Source organism: Mobula birostris, chromosome 8 (assembly GCF_030028105.1).
Source record: "Mobula birostris isolate sMobBir1 chromosome 8, sMobBir1.hap1, whole genome shotgun sequence".
NCBI lineage: Eukaryota > Metazoa > Chordata > Chondrichthyes > Myliobatiformes > Myliobatidae > Mobula > Mobula birostris.
In genome coordinates, this window is record NC_092377.1 from 101,250,313 (window position 1) to 101,277,353 (window position 27,041).

Consider the following 27,041-nt stretch of genomic DNA (forward strand, 5'->3'; position numbering starts at 1 on the left):
GTTCTCAGTCCAGGTGCAGGGTCGCAATCCCAGATGCCCGACAATTCCTTTCCCTCCACCGATGCTGCTCGACCAGCTGAGCTCCTCCAGCAGATTGTTGCTGTGGGTTTTTGTTTCGATTTCCAGTATCTGCATCTTGTCTCTTGACTTCCATCGGCGTTAGCCTAAATTCTGTTTTGATGTTTTGCCAGTGCTTTTCTGTCGGCGTCTTCCATTCCACTGCCTCGCTCTGCCAGTATCCGATTGCCAGTACTCCGCTCTGCCAGTATCGTCTGCGGAAGTGGCTTCAGGCTCTCTGGGGTCACTTCCGTCGGTGACGTCAGCGCAGGTACCTGGTCAAGGTGCGGCGGTGCGGGCGGTGGCGACCGACTGTTTCCTGGCTTCACGGCTCGGAGCAGTGGCGACATGTGCGGTTTCGGTGAGTACCCTGGAGGGACCGAGGGAAGGCTGAACTACTTCCGCCCTAACTTCAAACCCGGCCCTCAACTTTTGTATGCGGAGCAATTCCTTCCCGAATGTAACTTGAGTTACTTTTATAAATATGACAGGGGGTTAAAGAAGAGAGTTTCTGTTCTCAGTCGATCGAAATGCTCGAAATATAACGAAGTGGGTAAAAGGGCTGACAGTCTGAAAGCAACAGTCAGTGGGTTCGCAGTTCTGTTTACAACACAGATCAGCTGTTCTTCGTTACCCACTGGGAAATTTTGCTTTGTGTATCAAGTTGTTTGATCAGGAACGGGAGAATATTCCATGTCGCCCAGCTTCCTTTGTCACTGGGTAAGACTATTGAGTTTCCTCAGATAACAGTTGGGTTGATCAGGGTGCTTTGAGAGAGAGAGAGAGAGCGCGGAAACAAACCTCACCTCGGTATGATCTGACTTGCGTCTTCATGTGACCTGTGTTGCACGCTCTCTGTAGCGGTTACTCATAATTCTGCAACCATTGCTGTTTTATCTTATTCTAGCTCTATGCCCTGTGTCGTGATCTGATCTGTATGAACAGTATACAAGATAAGCTTTTCACTGTACCTCAGTACATGTGACAATAATTAACCAATTCCATTCCCATTCTGTAGGATCCAATTTCGTAATAGCACCTGTCCAGCAGTTGGTGGTTACTCACCCCCTACCCGTTTTAGTCTTTACTGCCATGTAAACTCACATGCCTCTCAAAATGGTTAACAAGTGCTTTTCTTAATGTATAAAAAGAACAAGATCTGCAAAGCTGCCACATTGCAAAAATAAGCTGCAGTAAAGTCTTCTTCAGAGGAAGGATATGCGAAGGCCAGAACATTTGGGAGAACGAGGTGCTGAGGGCCAATGTCACAGTGGACCCTGTGAAATACATGATGTGGATAGGAATGTAACATAAGATTCTGATTTGGATTTATCTGTCACATGTACATCAAAACATAGAGTGAAATGTGTTCAGCCAACACACACAAGGATTTGCTGGGGGCAGGCCCCAAGTGGAGGAGAACACGAGAGGAAAGCTGTTCGCTCAGAGGGTGGTGATAGTACGGAACAAGCTGCAGGCAGAAGTGGTGGATGTGGGTTTGATTTCAACATTTAAGAGAAGATTTCATAAGCAAATGGATGGTTGTGGGTTTGGAGGACATTGGTCAGGGTGCAGGCAGATTAATGGTCCGGCATGGGCTAGATGGGCCGAAAGTCCGGTTTCTGTGCTGTAGTGTTCTGTGACTGTATGGCTGTTAAATATCACCCCACGTTCCAGTGCCAACATGGCATGTCCACAGTGTCCGACACAACACTAGCCACAAAGCAAGCTACTTTCCTCCTCTCCCACCCCTTCAGCACACGTCCCTCGGACCCCAGGCTGGGACGCTTCCACTCCTTGGAAATGGAAGCAGGTGTGCTCACTTATCCTCGGTTGACACGCCTCTTGCTTCAGGATTACTTCCCACATCTGAGGCAAGTGCTTGTGCACAAGAATGCTCATGTCCCACAGCATGCCCAGCTATAGGAAGGCTATCATTCAGCTGTAAAAGGTGTAGGGCTGTTGCTGGGACTGGAGGACCTAAGTTATAAAGAGAGATTAGAGGAGATGATCTTTACTTGTCACACGTGCATCAGAACGTACATTGAAATGTGTTCCTTGTGTCGGGGGTGTGCTGGGGACAGCCTGCAAATGCCATTGCACTCCTGGCGCCAACAAGCATGCCCACAGCTTTCTAACCCTAACCCTAACTTGTTCGGAATGTGTGAGGAAACCCACACAGCCTTGGAGAGAATTACAAACTCTTTTACAGGCAGCCGCAGGAATTGAATCCCGATCTTACAGCTGGCTCTGTGAAGCACTGTGCTAACTGCTACACCTCCGACTGGGTCAAGTCAGTCATTTCTAACCCCCCCCCCCCCCCCGGAATGTAGGAGGTTGAAGGGTGATCTCAAAAGCTTCCATAGCTGTACCGTGGAGAGCATTCTGACAGGCTGCTTCACTGTCTGGTATGGAGGGGCTACTGCACAGCACCAAAAGAAGCTACAGAGGGTTGTAAATTTAGTCAGCTCCATCTTGGGTACTAGCCTACAAAGTACCCAGGATATCTTCAACGAGCGGTGTCTCAGAAAGGCAGCGTCCATTATTAAGGACCTCTAGCACCCAAGGCATGCCCTTTTCTCACTGTTACTATCAGGTAGGAGGTACAGAAGCCTGAAGGCACACACTCAGCCATTCAGGAACAGCTTCTCCCCCTCTGCTGTCCGATTCCTAAATGGACATTGAACCCTTGGACACTACCTCACTTTTAAAATATATATTATTTCTGTTTTCACACAATTTTTAATCTATTCATTATATGTATACTGTAATTGATTTACTTATATTATTTTTTTCTTCTTTTATATTGTGTCTAGCATTGAACTGCTGCTGCTAAGTTATCAAATTTCATGACACATGCCGTTGATAATAAACTTGATTCTGATTTCAGTGTATCGAATCTTGAGGGTGTACTATAGATAAGATGGATGCTTAATTTACTTATTGCCAGTTATGCCTGGTGGCGTTTAGGGCAGCAATGATGGTCCTCCGTCTCTGTCTCTCTGTACAGGGCTTCCTTCATTGTGCTAGTCGCTTCCTTGGTTTTCACTACTGTCAGCCAGGTGGAGACTCAGGAATACCGTCACACACAGATGAAGAAAGATTCTTTATTGCTGTTTCCATAACAGTTTTGTTTGAGCAGTCAGGGTTGTTGGCCCTGAGCTGAACCTGAAGGACCGATGAACCACTCTTCATCTGGCCTCCACGCTTTGACTTGTTTGGCACGGGTGACCCTACTAGGGGTCAAAGCATAAAGCCCTGACCCCAGCCAGTGTAGCTCTTCGGGTCACTGCGGTGTGCAAGCCTCCAAACCACGACAAGGTTGCAGTCCTGGTCTTGGCAAAACTGATCCAAAATCAAAACAAAACAATTGCTGCTTTTCTTTCGACTGCTACAGGGTTGTTATGCACGACGCACCTTCAGCTCCAATCAAATGATCGCTCCGAAGAGTTGAATTTCTTATTTTGATTCTTTAGCAAACATACAATCTGGAAGCGATACGAAGTGGTCAGCAAAGATGTGTCCTCTGCTGGTCCCAAGCCATGAAATAAGCATGAATATGTAACTTATTCTCTTTGCTTTTACTGCTCCCCCACTAATATGACTGGTTACCTTAATAAATGCGCAACACAATATGCAGAACAGATAGAAAAGATACATGGCTCCTACATTCCGGCCTCCTAATTATTATATATTAATTACAATTAGGTGTTACGAAGACATGAGACATGAAATCTCAACATTTACACAAATGCCCTCTATGGTAAGCAGGTGGATCCTGAATTGTGACCCTCCCTGCCAAACCAGATTGTCCCTCTTGAATGCATTCAGGAAGACCTGTCTTGAATCAAAGCGCGACACTGACAGCTCCGGCTGGGCATAGTTTCTGTCTCCTTTCAATGGTCCATTAACAGCCATTGTTCTGGTTGCGTAGAGTCCAAAATTAACACTGTGAGTCACTTGCAATGGCTCGACCTTTGACACATTCACCTTTATCAGTGGCTCAATTTCAGCAAATAAACATGCTTCAGGTGAGACCACTCCTGAAGATCTCTGACGAGGAATGTTCTCCTTGTTCTTGTGTGTAGACATCAGGCAGTTCACAGTGGTTTTCATTGTCCAAGCCATCAAGTTCTTTGATGGATGCCACTTTCCAATGTCATCCCTACTTGTAAATGTACTCAATGGTGGAGAGGTCTTTGCCTTTGATGGACTGGGCTGTATCCACCACTTGCTGTAGACATTCCCATTCCTGGGATTGGTGCTCCCATTCCAGTTGAGATATGTATTAACTGAGGGCTGTGTTCACCACTTTTTGTAGACATTCCCATTCCTGGGATTGATGCTCCCATTCCAGTTGAGATATGTATTAACTGAGGGCTGTGTTCACCACTTGCTGTAGACATTCCCATTCCTGGGATTGGTGCTCCCATTCCAGTTGAGATATGTATTAACTGAGGGCTGTGTTCACCACTTTTTGTAGACATTCCCATTCCTGGGATTGATGCTCCCATTCCAGTTGAGATATGTATTAACTGAGGGCTGTGTTCACCACTTTTTGTAGACATTCCCATTCCTGGGATTGATGCTCCCATTCCAGTTGAGATATGTATTAACTGAGGGCTGTGTTCACCACTTTCTGTAGACATTCCCATTCCTGGGATTGGTGCTCCCATTCCAGGTGAGATATGTATTAACTGAGGGCTGTGTTCACCACTTTTTGTAGACATTCCCATTCCTGGGATTGGTGCTCCCGTTCCAGGTGAGTTATGGATTAACTGAGGGCTGTGTTCACCAATGATGTTAAGCCAAAGGAGGTTCCAATGCAATCGGGTGAAGTTGGCACTGGGGGCCTGAGCCTCATTGTAGTGATTAAGTGACGCTATGGAGAAAATGGAAATAACCTGAAGGGTTTGAGCTTTTGCTGGGACATGGTCTCATTGGAGAAGATCTGATTAAAGGTTATGAGTAACTGTTTGGTGAATTGTGGCTCTTTGGATCGTGGTTGAGCCTCAAGCTGATGACAGTGTGCTAACAGTAGAACTGAGGGAGATTTACCAGGATGCTGTCCGGATTAGAGAGCGTGTCACGCAAGGGGAGGTTGAGCGAGCTAGGGCTTTTCTTATTTGAACGAAGAAGTTGAGAGATGACTTGATGGAGGTGTATAGATGATAAGAAACACAGACAGGTCGGCTAGCCAGGGTGGAAATGGCTAATATGAGGGGGCATAACTTTAAGGTGATTGGAGGAAAGTATAGCGGGCAGTCAGGGATAGGTTTTGTTCTGTTTTATTACACAGAGAGTGGTAGGTGCATGGAACACCCCACCAGGGCTGGTGTTGGTGGCAGATACATTCGGGACATCTAAGAGACTCATGGATAAGTACGTAGATGATAGAAAAATGAAGGGCTTTGTGGGAGGGTAAGGTTTGATTGATTTTGGAGTAGTGTGACACTTACTTTGCCTAGCGGCTCTATATGGGGAGTGATAACACCCTGCCTGGCCAATGTTAAGAAATCTCGTTTGGGTGTATGCTGCATGATGTGTCCCCTGTTACAAATCCGTACCCCAAAATAACAAACAGTACACAATATGTTATTAAATGATTAAGCTTTATAACTCTGACTTTGACTATATGGTTAGTAGAGAAACAAAATATAAAAGAAAAAGGGCCTAAATAATAAGATTTATAATAAACAGCCTGTGCACAAAGTTGGAGCTCATGCAGTTCAGTAGTCTGTCTTCCACCATCGGTCTCCTCTGAGTGTTGCCAGCCGTCGGACCCCCGCTTCAAGTCCACCCTGTCTGGCGGTCTACCAAATCTCTCCATTTGTGTCTTTTCTCTTCATCTCTCTCTCTCCCTCTGGCAAAGCCCGTGAAATCAACTGATTCCGCAGTCACAAGACACAGCAACAATCTCTTATTGGCTAACATGCATCCTGTTATCTCCAGCCATAACCCAAACATTGCTGCTACAGAGAAACCATTACCTCAGCAGTGAACATTACAAAGAAGCCATTACATTAACAGTGAACCCTTACAGCGTGTTACAGTAGGTTAAAGGGTCAGCACAACATTGTGGGCTGAAGGGTCTGTACTGTGCTGTAGTGTATTCTGTAGGGTGAACTTGTTTGATAAAGCTGGAACTGAACAGTCAACTCCTATTCCTGTTGGACTTGGTGTAGATAAGCTCTTTGGGGCTTGGACCTCCCAATGAGTGTGTCAGAACTTGTTCTCCCATTGCTCTGGAGACTATGATCCTTCTGAGGCAGTGTTGAGGTAGCTGCCGTTTAAGAAAGGCAGGAAATACTGGGATCTTGGCCAACTAACAAAGTGTAAGAGATGCTGTTGAATTGGGCAGTCAACGTTTCAAAGTCGAGTACAAAGTCAGTTTATTACCAAGGTACATGCATGTCACCATATTCTACCTCGAGATTCACTTTCTTGTGGGCATTCACAGTAAATGTAAAGAAACGTAACCGAATCAATGAAAAACCACACACAGCAAAGAGGGACAAACAACCAGTGTGCAAAAACAAAAATAAAAACAATAAATATTGAGAACATGAGTCGAAAAGTCCACGAAAGTGGGAACTTTCAGAGGTTGTGGGAACAGTTCAGTGTTGGGGTGAGTGAAGTTACCCCACTGGTTTAAGGTCAAGATCCTGTACAAGTCCAGATGAAACTTTGACTGTTTCTCTCCATGGATGCTGCCTGGCCTGCTGAGTTCCTCCAGCAGCTTCTTCCTTGCCTGAGATATTTCCCATTACTTTGTTGCTTCAGTGTTCAGAACTCGTACTTGTACTACTGTCCACCATTGCTGGTGAATTTTTGTTTTTCGGGTAAGTCTGATGTGTCTTCACGGTTGACAGAATGTGCCCCTTCGGTCCAAGGGAAGCATTGCATTGTAAAGAGGCCAGGGTCAATTTCTGTTTAGGCTCACAACTGATCAAAATAGGATCATCTTTGTAAGTGCAGTCATTCTACATCCTGCCAGGTATTTTTACAGTTACTTAAGGAACGAGAATGCATTTTGGGGTCCTTGAGGCGAACAGGACAGAAACAGGTCCTTCAGCCCACTGATTCTGTGCTGACCATCAAGTAGACTCAGGTTCAGATTTAATTATCACACGTACACGTGTCCACTGCTTTTCGAACGTTCACTTTACGAAACCTCACTGTTACGAAAGACCTACATTAGTACCCTGTTTTCACTTTCAAAAGGTGTTCTCACTGTTACGAAAAATATCAGCACGCGATAAAAGGCAGCGCGTGCCTCGAGCAGCCGCTCTCCCCCAGATTCAGAACGGCATTCTCGCCGGCATTGCTGAAACACATGCCTGTGAGCAGCCATTGGCAAGATGAGTTCTAAGGTATCAGAAAAGCCTAAAAGAGCTCGTAAGGGTGTTACACTTCACGTAATTCTAGACATAATTAAGCCTTTTGATCATGGTGAACGAAGTAAGGACAACGTGAGTTTGGCTTGTGGAAGCTGAGGAAGATGATGTTGAAGAGGTTTTGGCATCCCATGACCAAGAACTGATAGATGAAGAGCTGATGCAATTGGAAGAGGAAAAGATAACAATCGAAACCGAATGCAGTAGCGAAAGTGAAGCAACTGCGTGAGATTTTCGCTGCAATGATAAAGTATGACTTTAATTTTGAAAGGGTACGTCAGTTTAGGGGATATTTGCAAGATGGTTTGAGTGCTTACAAAGAACTGTATGATAGAAAAATGCGCGAGGCTCAGCAGTCAAGCAAGCCTTCCACATCAGCCACAGCAGACGACGAACCTCGACCTTCGACATCGAGGCGGGCAGTCATAGGAGAAGATGAGCTGCCTGCTCTAATGAAACAGATGACACCCCAGTGTCCCACCACCCCAACCCCCGGCCACGGACAGATACTGATTCGCGGAGAATGCAGCAGTAGCTGGGAGGCACACAGCACATCTTTAAGAAAAAAGCCAAAATAAACATGCTAATTATTTAGGTGTCACCCGTCACGTAATTGTCGGCCCAGATCAGAGGTGATACAATTGGCAATAGGCACTGATCTGGGCCGCCAATTACGTGTCGGGCGACACCTAATTAGCATGTTTGTTTCGGCTTCTTTCTTAAAGATGTGCTGTGTGCTTCCCGGCTACTGCTGCATTCCTGCATGCTTTGCGGATCAGTATCGGTCAGTGGCCCGAAGGGTGAGGGGCAACTGCACCAGCCAAACTCCAACAACTCAGTCTAACACACCATCATCAGTATGCTCTGCGCTTTCCCAATTCCGGTAAGTGATACTACACTATACATACATTATTTCTACTTTATATCGGCTGTGTATTTTTACGTGTTATTTGTATGATTTGGCAGCTTCATAGCTTAAAGGTTACTGGAGAGAGTGTTTCTGCCAACAGCGCTTGCGTGCGATTTTCGCTTCGGATAACAGTGCCGGCAATGACTGTGGAAAAGCATTTCTACTTTATATAGGCTGTGTATTTATCATGTCATTCCTGCTTTTACTATGTGTTACTGTTATTTTATGTTTCATGTGTTATTTGGCATGATTTGGTAGGTTATTTTTGGGTCTGCGAACGGTCACAAATTTTTCCCATATAAATACATTTGTAAATGGTAATTGCTTCTTCGCTTTACGACATTTCGGCTTACGAACTGTTTCATAGGAACGCTCTACCTTCGGATGGCAGGAGAAACCTGTACATTGAAACATACAGTGAAATGTGTTATTTACGTTATCAAGCAACACAACCTAAGGATGTGCTGGGGGCAGCCCACAAGTGTGGCCGTGAATTCTGGCAGCAACGTAGTGTGCCCACAGTGTTCAGCAGGACGACACCACCCCAACAACAACAATAACTGAATTGAATTGACTATTTCTTACATCCTTCACATACACGAGGAGTAAAAATCTTTCCGTTAACACAGCAAAACAAGCCCACTCACACACACAGACTGGCCACCCACCCCAGACAGGCTGTCTCCAGGCCTCCATTCCTTGTCCCCAAATCTCCAGACATCAGGCATCGGACCTCCAGGCTAACCAACCCAAGGGCTTTGACTACCCCTGGACTTCGACCTTTTGCTTTGCTCTGCAGATTTCATTGACCTCTGGCTATCAACCTCAGGACTCAGCGATCATTAGTTTGACCTCGGGCCTTGATCATCAGACTCGCACAGCCCTCCGACTCCCATTAACATGAATCATATGTTGATCCCTTTTAATGTGCAGTGTTTGGTTTACGACAAACATAGTGTTCAGTCTGATGGCCAAAAGATTCAGATTTGGTTTCATCAGACCATAGAAACTTCTTACAGCTGACTTCAGAATCTCCCACGTGCCTTCTGGCAAACTCTAGCCAAGATTTCATGTGATTTTTTTCTCTTTGCCACTCTCCCATAAAGCTGCAACTGGTGCAGCACGCAGGCAACAGTTGTTGTGTGCACAGTCTCTCCCATCTCAGCTACTGAAGCTTGTAACTCCTCCAGAGTTGTCATAGGTCTCTTGGTGGCCTCCCTCACTAGTCCCCTTCTTGTACATCACTCAGTTTTTGAGGATGGCCTGCTCTAGGCAGATTTACAGCTGTGCCATATATTTTTCTATTTTTTGGTGATTGCCTTAACTGTACTCCAAGGGATATTCAGAGATGGAAATTTTGTTGTATCTATCTCCTGACTTGTGCTTTTGAATAACCTTTTCACGGAGCTGTTTGGAATGTTTTGTCTTCATGGTGTAGTTTTTGCCAGGATACTGACTTCACCAGCAGTTGGACCTTCCAGATACAGGTGCATTTTTACTACAGTCAATTGAAACACCTTGACTGTATACAGGTCTCCAAAAACAGATCTCCATTTAACTAATTATGTGACTTTTAAAACCAATTGGATGCATCAGTGATGATTTGGTGTGTCATATTAAAGGGGGTGAATTACAAAATGAATTACAAAAGGGGGTGAATAATTGCACAAAAAATTATCTTGTACTTTTTATTTGTAATTAATTTAGATCACTTTGTAGAGATCTGTTTTCACTTTGACAGGAAAGAATCTTTTTCTATTGATCAGTGTCAAAAAAAAAACCAAGTTAAATCCACTGTGATTCAATGTTGTAAAACAATAAAACATGAAACTTCCAAGGGGGGGTTGTGTGTGTATACTTTCTATAGGTACTGCAATTTCCGATCAAGTCAGAAGCAGTGACATAACGATGTTGCTGTTTTTGGTGAGAATAGGTTAGTGTGTGTTTCAAGTGAGAAATAGGAACCTCAGGCATTTGAACAGCTTTATTGCCTTAGATGTTTTGATCATTCGGTCCTTTTGGGCATTGAAGATCTGGAAGAGCTACCAAGGTATCTAGGGTTTTCTGTTACTGTTGAGCTTTGTTCTTCCTGTCCCAGGGATGAGCTTCTGTTGGTGTTTCAGTAGCTCTGGGTTTTAATAGGCTGGGGTGGCAAGCCCTATGGCCAATCCTCCTTTCACAACCAGGCTTGGGACTTCCCGTGGCCAAGTTGAGTCCCATACAGTGTTTTCAAGTCAAGTTAAGTCGCTTTTTATTGTCATTTCGACCATAAACTGCTGGTACAGTACACAGTAAAAACGAAACAACCTTCCTCCAGGACCATGGTGCTACATGAAACAACACAAAACTACACTACAGACCCACACAGGACTACATAAAGTGCACAAAACAGTGCGAGGCAGTACAATAGATAATGAACAAGACAATAGGCACAGTAGAGGACAAATTACAATACAGTATAATAATAAATAAATGATGTAGATGTCAGTCCAGGCTCTGAGTATTGGGGAGTCTGATGGCTTGGGGGAAGAAACTGTTACATAGTCTGGTGGTGAGAGCCCGAATGCTTCTGTGCCTTTTGCCAGATGGCAGGAGGGAGAAGAGTTTGTATGAGGGGTGCGTGGGGTCCTTCATAATGCTGTTTGCTTTGCGGATGCAGCGTGTGGTGTAAATGTCTGTAATGGTGGGAGGAGAGACCCCGATGATCTTCTCAGCTGACCTCACTATCCGCTGCAGGGTCTTGCGATCCTCCCCATTCCTCTAAACTCCAGTGAGTACTGTTCCAGAGCCCTCAGACACTCCTTATATGTAAATCCTTCAATTCCCAAAATCATTCTCGTGAACTCCCTCTGGACCCTCTTCAATGCCAGCACATCCGTTTTTAGATCTGGGGCCCAAAACTGTTCATAATACTACCAAGTGTGGTCTGACCAATGCCTTACAAAGCCTCAGCATTACATTTGTGCTCTTATATTCTAATCCTCTCGAAATGAATGCTAGCATTGTATTTACCTTTCTTACCACTGACTCAACCTCCAAATTAGCCTCCAGGGAATCCTTTATTCCTTCTACCAAAGTGTATGACCCTACACTTCCCGCTACTGTATTCCATCTGCCACTTCTTTGCTTATTCTCCCAACCTGAGCAATTCTGCAGAGTCCCTGCTTTGTTAACACCACCTGTGCCTCCACCTATATTTGTGTCATCTACAAATTTGGCACCAAAGTCATTAATTTCGTCATTCAAATTATTGACATTGAATGTGAAAAGAAACTGTCCCAACACCAACCTCTGCAGCACCCCACTTGTCACCAGCAGCCAACAAGACTAGGTCCCCTTTATTGTGACACCTTGCATCTTGTCTTATCTTGTTACGCAGCCTCATGCGTGGCGCCTCGTCAAAGGCCATCTGAAAGTCCAAGCAAACAACAACCACTGGCACTCCTTTGTCTATCCTGCCTGTTATTTCCTCAAAAAATTCCAACAAATTTGTCAGGAACGATTTCCCCTTAAGGAAGCCATGCTGACTTTGGCCAACCATATCATGTGCCTCCAAATACCCTGAAACCTCATCCTTAATTATTGACTCCAACATCTTCCCAATTACTGAGTCAGCCTAACTGGCCTATAGTTTTCTTTCTTCTTCCTCCCTCCCTTCTTAAAGAGTGGAGTGACGTTTGCAATTTTTCAGTCCTCTGGAATTATTCCAGAATCTAGTGATTCTTGAAAGATCATTACTACTGCCTCCATACTTTCTTCCACTACCTCTTTCTGAACCCAGGGCCGTAGTCCATCTGGTCCAGGGGACTTATCTACCTGCAGACCCATCAGCTTCCCAAGTAATTGCAACTACACTCACTTCTGTCCCCTGACACTCTGGAACTTCCACCATACTGCTAGTATCTTCCAGAGTGAAGACTGATGCAAAATACTTATTCAGTTCATCTGCCATTTCTTTTCCCCCCAGTTCTTCCTCTCCAGCATAATTTTCTAGTGGTCCGATATCTAATATCACTTCCCTTTTACACTTTATATATCTGAAAAGACTTTTGGCATCCCCTGATGATATTTGCTAGCTTAAGTTCATATTTCATCTTTTCTTCCTTAAGTTTTTTTAGCTGTCTTCTGTTGGTTTTTAAAACCTTCCCTATCCTCTACCTTCCCACTATTTTTTGCTCTATTATATGCTCTCTCTTTTCCTTTTATGCTGTCTTTGACTTCCCTTGTCAGACACGGTCGCCTCATCCTCCCCTCAGACTACTTCATCTTTGGGATGTATCTATCCTGTGCCATCTGAATTCCTCCCAGAAACTCCAGCTGTTGCTGTTCTGTTGTCATCCCTGCCAGTGTCCCCGTCCAATCACCTCGGGCCATCACCCCTCTCAGGCCTCTGTAATTCCCTTTATTCCACTGTAATACTGATACATCAGTCTTTATCTGCTCCCTCTCAAATTGCAAGGTGAATTGTATCATATTACGATCACTGCCTCCCAGGGGTTCCTTTATCTTAGGGTCCGTAATCAAATCTGGTTCATTATACAACACCTAATCCAGTGTTGCCTTTCCCTTCATGGGCTCAACCACAAGCTGCTCTAAAAAGCCATCTCGTAGATATTCTACAAAGTCCCCCTCTTGGGATCCAGCACCAACCTGATTTTCCCAATCTACCTGCACATTGAGATACTCCATGACTATGGTAACATTGTCCTTTTTACATGCCTTTTCTATTTCCCATTGAAATTTCTATGCCACATCCTGGCTACTGTTTGGGGGCCTTGTACATTTTACCCTTGCAGTTCCTTAACTCTATATACAACGATTCTACGTCTTCTGATCCTATGTCACCTCCTTCTAAGGATTTGATTTCATTTTTTTACCAACGGCGCCACCCCGCCCTCTCTGCTAACTTGCCCGTCCTTTCAATATGTGCATCCTTGGATGTTAAGCTCCCAACTCTGATCTTCTTTTAGCCACGAATCAGTGATGCCCACAACATCTTGCCTGCCAATCTCAAACAAGATCATCCACCCTATTCGGTATGCTGTGTGTATTCAAATATAACTCCTTCAGTCCTGTATTCTTCACACTTGTCGATTTTGCCCCATGTCACGCTTAACCTCTTCCGATTGACTGTGATTTTGCCCCATCATCTGTTGGTCCTTCCTCACACTGTAAACCAACCTGCCCCATCCTCAGCCTTTCCCTTTGGCTCCCAACCTCCTGCCAAATCAGGTTCATTCAGTTGTTTCATTTTCCTTTACACTTGTGTGTTGACACAATATTAAACAGACCTGAATCTTGAAGGAACTGAAAGTGAACTCTTAATGGCTCAGTAAAAGTGCTGAGCTATTTGGAGTTCACTTGGAGGCCAAATGTGAGAAAATCTTGAGCATAACATTCAGCCATGACGATTTATGATTCTGCTGGTGAGGGGGTGGCATTGTTGGTGGGGGGGGTTGTGTAAGATGGTAAATGGGATGGACCAGAAAATCTAAGAAATGAAGCATCTGTCCCCTTGAAGCTGTTCTGCATTCACCAGAACAATGTCTGACCCATACCTGCCTGCAATCACTCAGCTTACCCTCTCGATGGAGAAACGAGATTCTGCAGATGCTGGAAATCTGAAGCAATACACACACACACACCCCAATGTTGACTGTTTCAAGATCAAATTCAAGTCTAATTGTCAAGCCATACATAAATACCACTCAAGTGAAACAGCGTTTCTCTGGGGCCAAGGTGCAAAACACAGTGCCCACAACACACAGCACAAAGCACATATGAGGTAACACAGACATATAAGGTAGCAGTAAAATACAGTCATAGAACAAAAGTATACTCCATGAATGTTGCGGCAGTCTGTGGTTGGCCCTCTGCCGAGTGAAGAGTGGGGCTGGGGTGGCCGCTGTGCTCCACCACCTCTGGCGCTCCGGTGTAGCGCCCGACTCTGATGCCTCCCCCTACGTGGCTGCAAACAGGCGACACCGCCCGGTCCTGGCTCTGACCGAGGCCACGCAGCTCCCCTGTCATTGGCCAATAAACCACTGAGTTGGACCTGCAGGATTCTACACCACTAGTGTCCGACAGGGTCTTGCGATCACAAGAAAGCAACTAAGGCAGTCACTGGCTGTTAGACTGCACACTGCCTTCACGCCACAGACAGCATACGGTCCGCACCAAGTCCAGCTCCTTCAGCTTCTCTGCCAATGAGCTACTCGCTGATGTGGTAGACCCTGCAGTACTCCAAGTTCTTAATGTCCAGCAGGGTTTTGCAATCATAAGAAATACATTTAAAAAAGACAATAGTACCTGTGGTTGACCCTGCAGAAGCTGCTGCATTCGAGTGCACTGCCATCTTACTAAAGTTTATCTCTCTCCATAGGTGCTACCTGAGCGGCTGAGTTCCTCCAGCATTCGGCGTGTGTTGCCCTGGTATTTAAATGACTTGGGGCAAATTCAACAATCGTCTCTTCAGTAGATCATTCCAAAGGCCCACAGCCCTCTGAGAGAATCATTCCTCCTCATCATCTTCTTATCCTGAAGCTAGGTGCCCATTTCAAGACATCCGCATCGAGATTCTGCAGATGTTGAAAGTCCAAAGTAACACACACAAAATGCTGGAGGAACTCAGCAGGTGGAAGGGAATAACAATTGTCTTTTCAGGTTGAGGCCCTTCCTCAGGACCATGGTGTCTCCCCATGAGGGATACACCTTCTCAACAACCACCTGGTCAAACCTGCCCAGAATCTTGCAACTCATTTAAATTACCTCTCATTGTTTTGTCCTGCAATAAGAAATACACTCAGTGGCCACTTTAATAGGTACACCAGTAATGCAAATATCTAATCAGCCAATCATGTGGCAGCAACTCAATGTATAAAAGCATGCAGACATGGTCAAGAGGTTCAGCTGTTGTTCAGACCAAACATCAGAATGGGGAAGAAATGTGATCTAAGTGACTTTGACCATGGAATGATTGTTGGTGCCAGATGGGGTGGATTGAGTATCTCAGAAACCATTGATCTCCTGGGATTTCCACACACAATGGTCTCTAGAGTTTACAGAGAATGGTGCAAAAACCAAAAATAAATGTTGAGTTAGTAGCGGTTCTGTGGGTGAAAATGCCTTGTTAATTGGGCTCAAGCTGACAGGAAGGCGACAGTAGCTCAAATAATGACATGTTACAACAGTGGTGTGCAGAAGAGCATCTCTGAACATGCAACACATCAAACCTCAAAACGGATGGTCTACAGCAGCAGAAGACCATGAACATGCACCCAGTGGCCACTCTATTAGGTACAAGGGATATCTAATAAAGTGGCTGCTGAGTATAGGCCCAACCTGCTCCACTTTCCTTCATACTTCAACACGTTATCCTGGGGATTAACCTGCAGACAATTGTTGGCAGAGCTGAAGGAGGAAGAACTTGGAAGCGGGAATGGTTAGAGCAAAGGCTCCCTGTACATTGTAAACACAGGAGATTCTGCAGATGCTGGAAATCCAGACCAATGCATACAAAATACTGGAGGAGCTCAGCACGTCAGGCAGCCTCAATGGAGGGAAATAAACAATTGACACAGCACAGAATCAGGTTCTTAGCCCATCTGGTCCACACCAAACTGTTACTCTGCTGGGTCCCTTTGAACCACACTTGGACCATAGTCCTCTGCACCCTTCCTATCCAAGTACCACCCTCTCCATGAAGAAGTTCCCCCTCGGGTTCCCCTTAAATAATTTATCTTTCACTCTTAACTTCTGACCTCTCATTCCAGTCCCCACCAACATCAATGAAAAAGGTCTGCTTTTATTTACCCTATCTATCCCCCTCATAGAACCATAGAACATTACAGCAGCACAGAAACAGGCCTCTTGGCCCTTCTTGGCTGAGCCCAACCATTTTTCTGCCTAGTCCCACTGACCTGCACCTGGACCATATCCCTCCATACACCTCTCATCCATGTACCTGTCCAAGTTTTTCTTAGATGTTAAAAGTGACCCTGCATTTACCACTTCATCTGGCAGCTCATTCCACACTCCCACCACTCTCTGTGTGAAGAAGCCCCCCCCCCCCAATGTTCCCTTTAAACTTTTCCCCCTTCACCCTTAACCCATGTCCTCTGGTTTTTTTTCTCCCCTAGCATCAGTGGAAAAAGCCTGCTTGCATTCACTCTATCTATACCCATCATAATTGTATATACCTCTATCAAATCTCCCCTCATTCTTCTACGCTCCAGGGAATAAAGTCCTAACCTATTCAACCTTTCTCTGTAACTGAGTTTCTCAAGACCCGGTAACATCCTTGTAAACCTTCTCTGCACACTTTCAACCTTATTATTACAGCCTTCCTGTAATAATTTTATGTACTTCAATCAAATCTCCTCTCATACTCCTGTGCTCCAGGAATAGGGTGGAGGTGGACAGGATGTTTCCATTAGAGGAAATGTCTCGGAGCAGAGGGCACAGCCTCAAAATAGAGGGACGTCCCTTCGGAACGGAGATGAGGTGGAATTTCTTTAGCTAGAGGGCGGTAAATCTGTGGAATTCACTGCCACAGGCGGCTGTGGAGACCAAGTCATTGGGAATATCTAAAGCGGAGGTTGATAGGTTTGTGATAAGTAAGGGCAGCGAAGGTTATCAGAATCGGGTTTAATATCACCGGTAAATGTCATGAAATTAGTTAACTTTGCGGCAGCAGTACAAGGCAGTACATGATACTATAGGGGCAAAGAACTGAAATGTATCTATGCATCTTAAATAGTTAAGTTAAAATAAACCATGCAAAAATGGAGATTAAAGTAGTAGTGAGGTAGTGTTCACGGGTTCAATGCTCATTCAGAAATCAGACGGCTGAGGGGAAGAAGCTCTTCCTGAGTCGCTGAGTGTGTGCCTTCAGGCTTCTGTATCTCCTACCTGATGGTAACCGTGAGAAGAGAGCGTGTCCTGGTGATGGGGGTCTTTAATGATGGACGCTGACTTCCTGAGGCACCGCTCCTTGAAGATGTCCTGGATTCGACGGAGGCTCGTACCCGTAATGGAGCTGACTAGTTTTACAACTTTTTGCAACTGGCTTTGATCCTGTGCAGTAGCCCCACCAAGCCAGATGGTGATGCAGCAATTCAAAATGCTCTCCACAGTACATCTGTGGAAGTTTTCAAGCATTTTTAGTGACAAACCAAATTTTCTCAAACACCTAATATAGGCACTCTTTTGCCTGCTTCAGTATGTCGGGACAGGTTAGATCCTCACGGATTTTGACACCCAGACTTAAATTTGCTCACTCTCTCCACTTCTGATCCCTCTATGATGACTGGTGTGTGTTCCTCCATTTTATCTTTTCTGAAGAAAGGAAGGAAAATGGGTTTGAGGGAGAAATTAAATCAGCCATGATGGAATGTTGGAGCAGTGTTGTTGGGCCAAATGTCCTAATTCTGCTCCTCGAACTCATGGTTGAATAAAGTCCTAAGCTATTCATCCTTCCTCAACAACTCGGGTCCTGCAACAACAACTGTTGCTTTTGTCAAGTATTGACATAGTTTATCACTAATACTTAATTAACCCTGCTGTTACATCATGGCTGATTTATATCCCCAATCTCCTGCCTTCTCCCCATAACCTTTGACACCCAGACTAATCAAGAACCTATCAACCACTGCTTTCAATATACTCAGTGAGCCATCAAAGAGCAGAGATGATTTTGTGCATGCTTAAGTTCTGAGTGCATCCAAAACTGATCCCAATATGTTTTCATCTCAAAGAAAATTTATGAAGGAGGCACGTCAGCACTTGTATTTCATTTGGATTTTGAGATTTGATGTGTCACCAAAGACATTAGCAAATTTCTACAGAGTATTGTGGAGAGCACTCTAACCGGCTGTGTAGGTTTTTGCAAATAAAATGACGTGAGGTGTAACAACTGTTACGAAAAACCGTAACAACTCATTTGTGGTGTTCCAAAAACTGAACACAAAGTGCAGTAGCAGAACTTTATATAATTACATCGTAATGTCAGACCAGCCTCTTAAAGTGAACCCCAGCTCAATGTCGGTGGTTGTGAATTATATTCATTTCCACCAATTTTATAACCCTATCCAGGCCCCCTACAGCTGCTTCTCTGTCTAGTGTGGAGGGGCCACTACACAGGATCAGAAAAAAGTTGCAGGAAGTTGTAAACTCAGCCTGCTCCATCATGGGCTCCAGCCTCCCCACTATCGAGGATATCTTCAACGAGCGATGCGTCAAAAAGGTGTCATCCATCAATTAAGGACCCCCATCACCCAGGAGATGCTCTATTCTTATTACTACCATCAGATAGGAGGCACAGGAGTCTGAAGACACAAATTCAATGTTTTAGGAACAGCTTCTCCATCCACCTCTGCCATCAGATTTCAGAACAGATCAGAATGTGTGCACACACACACCACACACACACACACCCCCCCCCCACACACACACACCCCACACACACCCCACACACACACCCACACACACACACCCCACACACCCACACACACCCACACACACACACCCCACACACACACCCCACACACACACACCCCACACACCCACATACACACACCCCCACACCCCCCCACACACCCCCCTCCACACACACACCCACACACACACACCCCCCACACACACACACCACACCCACAGCACACCCCACACACACACACACACACCCCACACACACACACACACCCACACACACACACCACACCCACAGCACACACATGCCACACACACCACACACTCACTACACACACACACACACCCCACACACACACACACCCCACACACACACACCCCACACACACACACACACCCCCACACACACCCCACACCCACACCCACACACCCCCACACACCCCCCCACACCCACACACCCCCCCCCCACACCCCCCCCCACACCCACACCCCCACACCCCCCCCCCACACCCACACCACACACACACCACACACACACCACACACTCACTACACACACAAAATATCTGACTCTGAAAGATGGGGATGTGGTGATGGGGCAGCAAAATGATTAGGGCTGTTTATCAGGCATATAAACTGAGTCCTAATATCAGATCTAATGAACAGTGAAACAAGCTCATTAAACCCTTCTCCTAATACTTGCGTATCTTGTATTATAGACATGGCATATAAAATAAAGTGACAAAGGTTCTTCTCAGGAGTGTTATCATACAAAATGTAACCAGCAGCAGAAGACCATGAACACATACTCAGTGGCTACAGTACAGACTTGAGTCTGTGTGGATAGGTCTCTATCAGCTTTGCATTTCTGGACACCGCAATTTTTCCCCATTCTTTTTTATAAAACTGCTCAAGCTCTGTCAGATTGCATGGGGATCGTGAGTGAACAACCCTTTTCAAGCCCAGCCACAAATTCTCAATTGGATTGAGGACTGGACTCTGACTTGGCCACTCCAAGACATTAACTTTGTTGTTTTTAAGCCATTCCTGTGTAGTTTTGGCTTTATGCTGGGGGTTATTGTCTTGCTGGAAAACAAATCTTCTCCCATGTCACAGTTCTCTTGCAGACTGCATCAGGTTTTCCTCCAAGATTTCCATGTATTTTGCTGCATTCACTTTACCCTCTACCTTCACAAGCCTTCCAGGGCTTGCTGCACAGCATAATGCAGCCACCACAGTGCTTCACTGTGGGGATGGTGTGTTTTTGATGATGTGCGGTGTTTGGCTTTCACCAAGCATAGCGTTCAGTCTGTTGGCCAAAAGCTCAGATTTGGTTTCATCAGACCATAGAACCTTCTTCCAGCTGACTTCAGAGTCTCCCATATGCCTTCTGGCAAACTGTAGCTGAGATTTCATGTGAGTTTTTTTTTCAACAGTGGCTTTCTCTTTGCCACTCTCCCATAAAGCTGCAACTGGTGAAGCACCTGGGCGACAGTTGTTGTGGGCACAGTCTCTCCCATCTCAGCCACTGAAGCTTGTAAATCCTCCAGAGTTGTCAGAGGTCTCTTGGTGGCCTCCCTCACTAGTCCCCTCCTTGCACGGTCTCTCAGTTTTTGAGGACAGCCTGCTCTAGGCAGATTTACAGCTGTGTCATATTCTTTCCATTTCTTGATGATTGACTTAACTGTACTCCAAGGGATATTCAGTGACTTGGAAATGTTCTTGTATCTATCTCCTGACTTGTGCTTTTCAATAACCTTTTTGTGGAGTTGCTTGGAGTGTTCTTTTGTCTTCATGGTGTAGTTTTTGCCAGGATACTGACTCACCAGCAGCTGGACCTTCCAGATACAGATGTATTTTACTACAGTCAACTGAAACACCTTGACTGCACACAGGTCTCCAAAAACAGATCTTCATTTGACTAATTAAGTGACTTTTAAAACCAACTGGCTGCACCAGTGATGATTTAGTGTGTCATATTAAAGGGGGTGAATACTTAAACAATCAATTATTTTGTATTTTATATTTGTAATTAATTTAGATTACTCTGTAGCGATCTTTTTTTACTTTGACACAAAAGAGTCTTTTTCTGTTGATCAATGTCAAAAAAGCCAAATTAAATCTACCGTGATTCAATGTTGTAAAACAATAAAACGGGAAACTTCCAAGGGAGAGGGGTGAATACTTTTTACAGGCACTGTATATAAATATGTAATGCAAAAAGAGGAACTATTCATGAGTTCATTGTCTGATGGCAGAGGAATAGAATCTGTTCCTGCAATGTTGAGTGTGTATCTTCCTGCTCCTGTACCTCCTCCCTATTCTATTTATTCATTCTGTTATTAAATTTATTCTAGTTATAGCTCTGCATTGGGGGAGAAATATTATTGGTGTGGGCATGCACTCTTCCCTCCAACATCCAGCTGCCATTTGGTATTTGCACTTCATTTTCTTGACGTCTGACCCATCCTCACGTTGTGTCGATGGTTGTAGTGGTCAATGTGGATGGAATGAGCTGAGGGCCGGCTTCCACCTTGTAGTAACAGTGCGATCATTCAAGTTGAGTAAGATGCTCTCCTAAGGGGCCGTCTATTGGTGGGTGTAGTGCAGCGGTCCCCAACCGCCGGGCCACGAGGAAACGATATGAGTCAGCTGCACCTTTCCTCATTCCCTGTCACACCCTGTTGAACTTGAACATAGGGTTGCCAACTGTCCCGTATTAGCCAGGACATCTCGTATATTGGGCTAAATTGGTTTGTCCCATACGGGACTGCCCTTGTCCTGTATTTCCCCCACTAAGGTAGAGTGTTCTTATGAAACCTTTCATGCTGAAATGGTGTAAAGCGAAGAAGCAATTACCATTAATTTATATGAGAAAAATTTTTGAGCGTTCCCAGACCCAAAAAAACCCTACCAAATCATGCCAAGTAATGCATAAAACCAAAATAAATAACACTAACATATAGTAAAAGCAGGAATGATATGATAAATACACAGCCTATATAAAGTAGAAATAATGTATGTACAGTATAGTCCGGAAGATTAAGCCAAAACCGATTTGTTGAAAAAAATCGGCACGTACGCGCATGTGCACGTCACCCAGGTGCCGGCATGAGGCTTCGTGGTCATGGTAGTCTTTCTCGGGGTAAATGCAAGTGTCCCATATTTGACGGCTACTTTTCTCCTTTATTTGGGAGTGAGAAAGTTGGTAATCCTAACTGTAAAAGACATGTTGAGGTGAGTTTAACCCTACTTGAATACCCCTGCACCCCCCCGGTCGGCTGGTCTGCAAGAATATTGTCAATATTAAACCGGTCCGCGGTGCAAAAAAAGGTTGGGGAGCCCTGGTGTAGTGGCCGATTCAGGACTCACGTATACTGTGGGTAAGATGAAGTGGCTGTGATTAGTGGTTGGGTCTTCTGTCTCTTCTTCCACAGCTGCCGTTTGTGCTCTGTAGTGTAGGGGAGGTCGCTCTCGTGTAGGGCAGCTCCCTCTTGAACAGATTTCCTCCCAGTGCATCTATCGGGTGCAGTTGTCTTCCCCAGTTTTTAGATGTGATGTTGAATTTCTTCAGGCTGATTTTGATGGTTTCCATGTTGAGTGGCTCTCTAACTGAAGTGGAGGTTTCTTCTGGCCCGACAGATAAAGAGAGCGGGCCCCGCCAGCTGATGCGGAAGGGCATCGCCCTGATCTTCATCGGGCACATCAACTTCATCATTGGCGCCATTGTCCATGGTACAGTCCTCAGGCACATCTCCAAGCCCGAGGACCAGGTGACCGTTGAGTACTCAGTGGCCAACATCATTTCTGTTGTCTCTGGTTTGTTGGTGAGTCACTTCTGTTTGCTTTCCCAATGGCAGTAACGTCTTCCTGCCTGGGGCTTGGCTGTTGAATTTCTAAGGAGAATTGGTGTATTAGAACCTCCAGACGTTCCCACGAGGTGAGAGAATAAAAATGCATCGGTATTATTTCTTGCATTCAGTGCCCTCCTCGCATCACCATGCAGTCTCCTTTACGTTAGCCTGGTCTAGACTAATCTGCATCTCGCCTTGTCCGGCAATGGATGAGGCCGCGGACAGTCGTGTCAGTGGGAGAAAGGGAAGTGAAATTAAATTGGCTGGCAACCGGGTTATCCCGGCTGGTACAACGGACACAGCAAATGTGCTCAAGAAAGCGGTACCCATCTGGGGATATAACCTCTCCTCATTGCTACAATCAGGGAGCCTGAAGGTCCACACTCAGTGTTTTAGCAACAGCTTCTTCCCCTTGGCCATCAGATTTCTGAACCACGAGGCCACGAACACTACCTCACTAGCCCTCTTGCGCACAATTTATTGATTTTATTGCTTATTGTAACTTAGAATATTTTTTTGCTCTTGCCACAAAACAAGAAGTCTTCATGACATGCCATTGAAAGTAAACCTGATTGTGATTCTGTGTTCGCTGCTTCCGGAGCAGCGAGACCCGATGCAGCTTAGAGGACCAGTTTGTGGACCACTTTTGCTCCAGCCGCTGTGCCAGCCATGATAATTCCACTTCCTGTTCCCACAATGCCATGGCTGTCCAGGGCCTTGTCCACTGCACATATCAGATGAGCAGCACCTCATATTTTGCACTTTGTGTGTTACTTTGGATTTCCTTAAATAAGAATAAGTAAATATTAGCTTTACTTTAAACATGAGAGAGTCTGCAGATGCTGGAAATCCAAAGCAACACGCACAAAATGCTGGAGGACCTCAGCAGGTCAGGCCGCATCTATGGAAATGAATAAACAGTTGATGTATCAGGCCGAGACGCTCCTTTAGGACTGGAAAGGAAGGGGAAAGGTGTGGTGGGGGGGAGTAGGGAGGAGGGCTAGGTGATAGATGAAGCCAGGTGGGTGGGAAAGGTGGCTGGAGAAGAAGGAATCTGATAGGAGAGGAGAGTAGACCAGAGGAGAAAGGGAAGAAGGAAGGACTCAGTGGGTGGTGATAGGGAGGTGAGAAGAAGTAAGAGGGCCAGAGTGGGGAATAGGTGAAGTGGGGGGGGGGGGGGGAGGGTGTTTTTTTTTTACCGGGTGGAGAAATTGATATTCATGCCATCAGGTTGGAGGCTATTCAGACTGAATACGAGGCGTTGCTCTTCCACCCCAAGGGTGCCCTCATCGTAGTCCAAGAGGAGGTCGTGGATCGACATGTCAGAACAGGAATGGGAAAGGGGATTAAAATGTTTGGCCACCGGGAAGTTTTACTTATGGAGGATGGAGCGGAGGTGCTCAACGAAGTGGTCCCCCAATTTGTGATGGGTCCCACCAGTATAAAGCAGCACTGGACACAGTAGACGACCACAGAAGATTTGCAGACAAAGTGTTGCCTCACTTAGATGGACTGTTTGGGGTCTTCATGGGGACAAGGGAGGAGGTAAATGGGCAGGAGTAGTACTTCGACTGCTTGCAGGGATAAGTGCCGGGAGGGAGATTAGTGGGGAGGGACGAATGGACAAGGGAAACAAGGAAGGAACAATCCTTGTGGAGAGTGGAGGTGGGCGGGGAGGTAAAGGTAGTTTTGGTAGCAAGATCCCTTTGGAGATGGCAGAAGTTGCAGAGGACAGTGTGTTGGATGCAGAGGATGATAGGGTGGTAGGCAAGGACAAGAGGAACTCAATCACTGTTAAGGCAGCAGGAAGATGGGGGAGTGTCGATGTTCGGGAAATGGGGGAGATGCAGGTGAGGGCAGCGTCTATGGTGGAGGAAGGGAAACCCCATTCTTTGAAGGGGGAAAGGAAAGCCACATCTTGGGAACATATGCAGCAGAGATGAAGGAACTGGGAAAAGTGAATAGCATTTTTACAGGAGACTGGGTGGAAAGAGGTATAGTCAAGATAACTGGGAATTGTTAGGTTTATAAATGATGTTGGTTAACAGTTCGTCTCCCGAGAAGGGGACAAAGAGACTGAGAAAGGAGAGGGAGGTGTCAGAAATGGACTGAGTGAATTTAAGGGCAGGGTGGAAGTTTGAGGCAAAGTTGATGAAATTGATGAGTTCAGCACAGGTCATGAAGCAGCGCCAATGCAGTCGACAGTGGAGTGGAGGAAAAGTTTGGGGATCGTTACCAGGGAAGGCTTGGAACATGGACTGTTCTATGTAGCCGTTAAAGAGTCAGGCACAGCTGGGACCCATGTGGGTGCCCATGGCTACCCCTTGAGTCTGGAGAAAGTGGGGGGAGCCAAAGGAAAAATTGTTGAGGGTGAGGACCCGTTCTGCCAGATGGAGAAGGCTGGTGATGGAGGGGAGTTGGTTGGTTGTTCTATTGGGAAAGAAGTGGAGAGCTTTAAGGCCTTCTTGATGGGAGATAGAAGTGTATAGGGACTGGACATCCATGGTGAAGATGAGGCGGTCAGGGCCAGAGCATTGAAAGTTGTTGGAGATTGAGAGCAGCTTTATTTGTCAGATGTACATCGAAACACATCGAGGTGTGTTGTTTCACATCAGCAGTCCAAGGGAGTGCTAGGGGCAGTCTACAAGTGTTGACGTGTTTCCAGTGCCAACGTATCAAGCCCGCAGCTTACTGACACGAATCTGGATGTCTTTTGTAATGTGGGAGGAAACTGTTCATGGGGAGAATGGGCAGGGTCCTTACAGACAGCGGGAAATCGAACCCTGTTACTGGCATTGTAAAGTGTTGTACCAACCGCTACGTTACTGTGGCACCACTTTGTGATCCCACCGTGTTTATGCACAATGAATTACTGTGTTTTCAATGTTATAGGAACCAAATCAGCACGCGACAAATTCCCAGAAACATCAATTTAATAATAACCACCTTTTCAGTTATAGTGATACTCACTCTGCTAACTGACAAGTGCTGACCAGAGCACTGGGGAAGCTGGGGAAGTTGATCGGGGCGCTGGGGAAGGTTATAGGGAGAAGGTGAGAGAGTGGGGTTGAGAGGGAAATGCATCGGCCATGATGGAATGATGGAGCAGACTTGGTGCTAAATGGCTGAATGGCCTAATTCTGCTCCCCTGTCTTAACATCTTTTGGAGTTTGTATGTTCTCTCTCTGACTGTATGGGTTTCCACTGGGTGCTCTGGTTTCCTCCCACAGGCCAAAGATGTACAGGTTAGTAAGTTAATTAGTCACATGGGAGTACTTGAGTGGTGCAGGCTGATGGGTGGCGGGGGGTGCTTCTTACTATGCTACTGTAGCCCCCCGGTAAGCCTCAGACTCACTCAGCTCACTTCCGTCTAGGGGGAGCAGACTTCAGCCCCGCCAAACTGGATAATCAAGTTTGTGTGGATGCTGTGTGATGTACCCCACCACACCAAATAACAGACAATACACCATATGCGATTAAATGATTACACTTTATAGATCTTACTGGAACTATGTAATTAATAGAGATACAATATAAAAGGGAAGTAAAAGGTGCCAAACTTATCAAAGTTCAACCACTTCTAAGTAAATATTCTTGCTGTCTTTTCAGTCCTCTCCAACAGCAGCTAGAGGTTGCAAAGTTAACTCCTTGAGAGGATAAAGGGAGTTGTCCTGAAACGTTAACTCTTTATTCCCCTCCATAGAAGCGGTCCGACCTGCTGAGTTGCTCCAGCATTTTGTGTGTGTTGCTCGGAATCCATGCATGTCTGGGGATGTACGTTTCAACATGTTGTTGGGGCTCTGCATGGTCTCACGTTATTTAATCCATCATTGCCGCAAAGCAACTCACATAAGATGCAGCAGGAACTGTGCAGGTCGGGTAGCATCAATGGGCGTGAATAAACAGGACTCGGCCTGAAATGTCGACTATTTCCATAGTTGCTGCCTGACCTGCTGAGTTCCTCCAGCATTCTGTGTGTGTTGCTTTGGATTTCCAGCCTCTGCAGAATCTCTTGTGTTTTTCGATTTGGGTTGGGGTTAGGGTTAACTCGAGGCATGGCTAACTTTTATTGTTTTTAATTGAACAGAGTATTGCAAGTGGAATCATTGCTATCTTAGTCTCACGAAACCTGCTCAGAGTGAAGCTGGTAAGTGGCTGCAAACTTGTTTCCCTTGCACTCTGAACTGAAACTGTAAACAGGGCTGCTATAAGTAGTGTGATATTGATTGTGTTATTATCCCAGCCAAATTGCACAACATTTCTGGTGTTTGCATAAGGTGTGGGCTCCTGCATCTGTAACTAGTCCGATGAGTTAACGCCTTATCTCTGCAGACCTCTGCTAAATTATACCCCTTAATACTTCAATAACCAGTAGAGCTTATTCTATTCCTTTAAC

General features: G+C 45.6%; 1 protein-coding gene across 1 annotated transcript in view; it reads left to right on the forward strand.

Annotated features, from left to right (window-relative positions):
* Positions 1 to 310: 310 nt before the first annotated feature.
* krtcap3 (keratinocyte associated protein 3) overlaps positions 311 to 27,041 on the forward strand; it is a 44,818-nt gene continuing 18,087 nt past the window's right edge. The window contains exons 1-3 of the mRNA XM_072265810.1: positions 311 to 418; positions 22,434 to 22,618; positions 26,733 to 26,792. Of these exons, the coding sequence (XP_072121911.1) occupies positions 406 to 418; positions 22,434 to 22,618; positions 26,733 to 26,792 (258 nt within the window). The 5' untranslated portion in view covers positions 311 to 405. The remainder of the gene's footprint in view (positions 419 to 22,433; positions 22,619 to 26,732; positions 26,793 to 27,041) is intronic.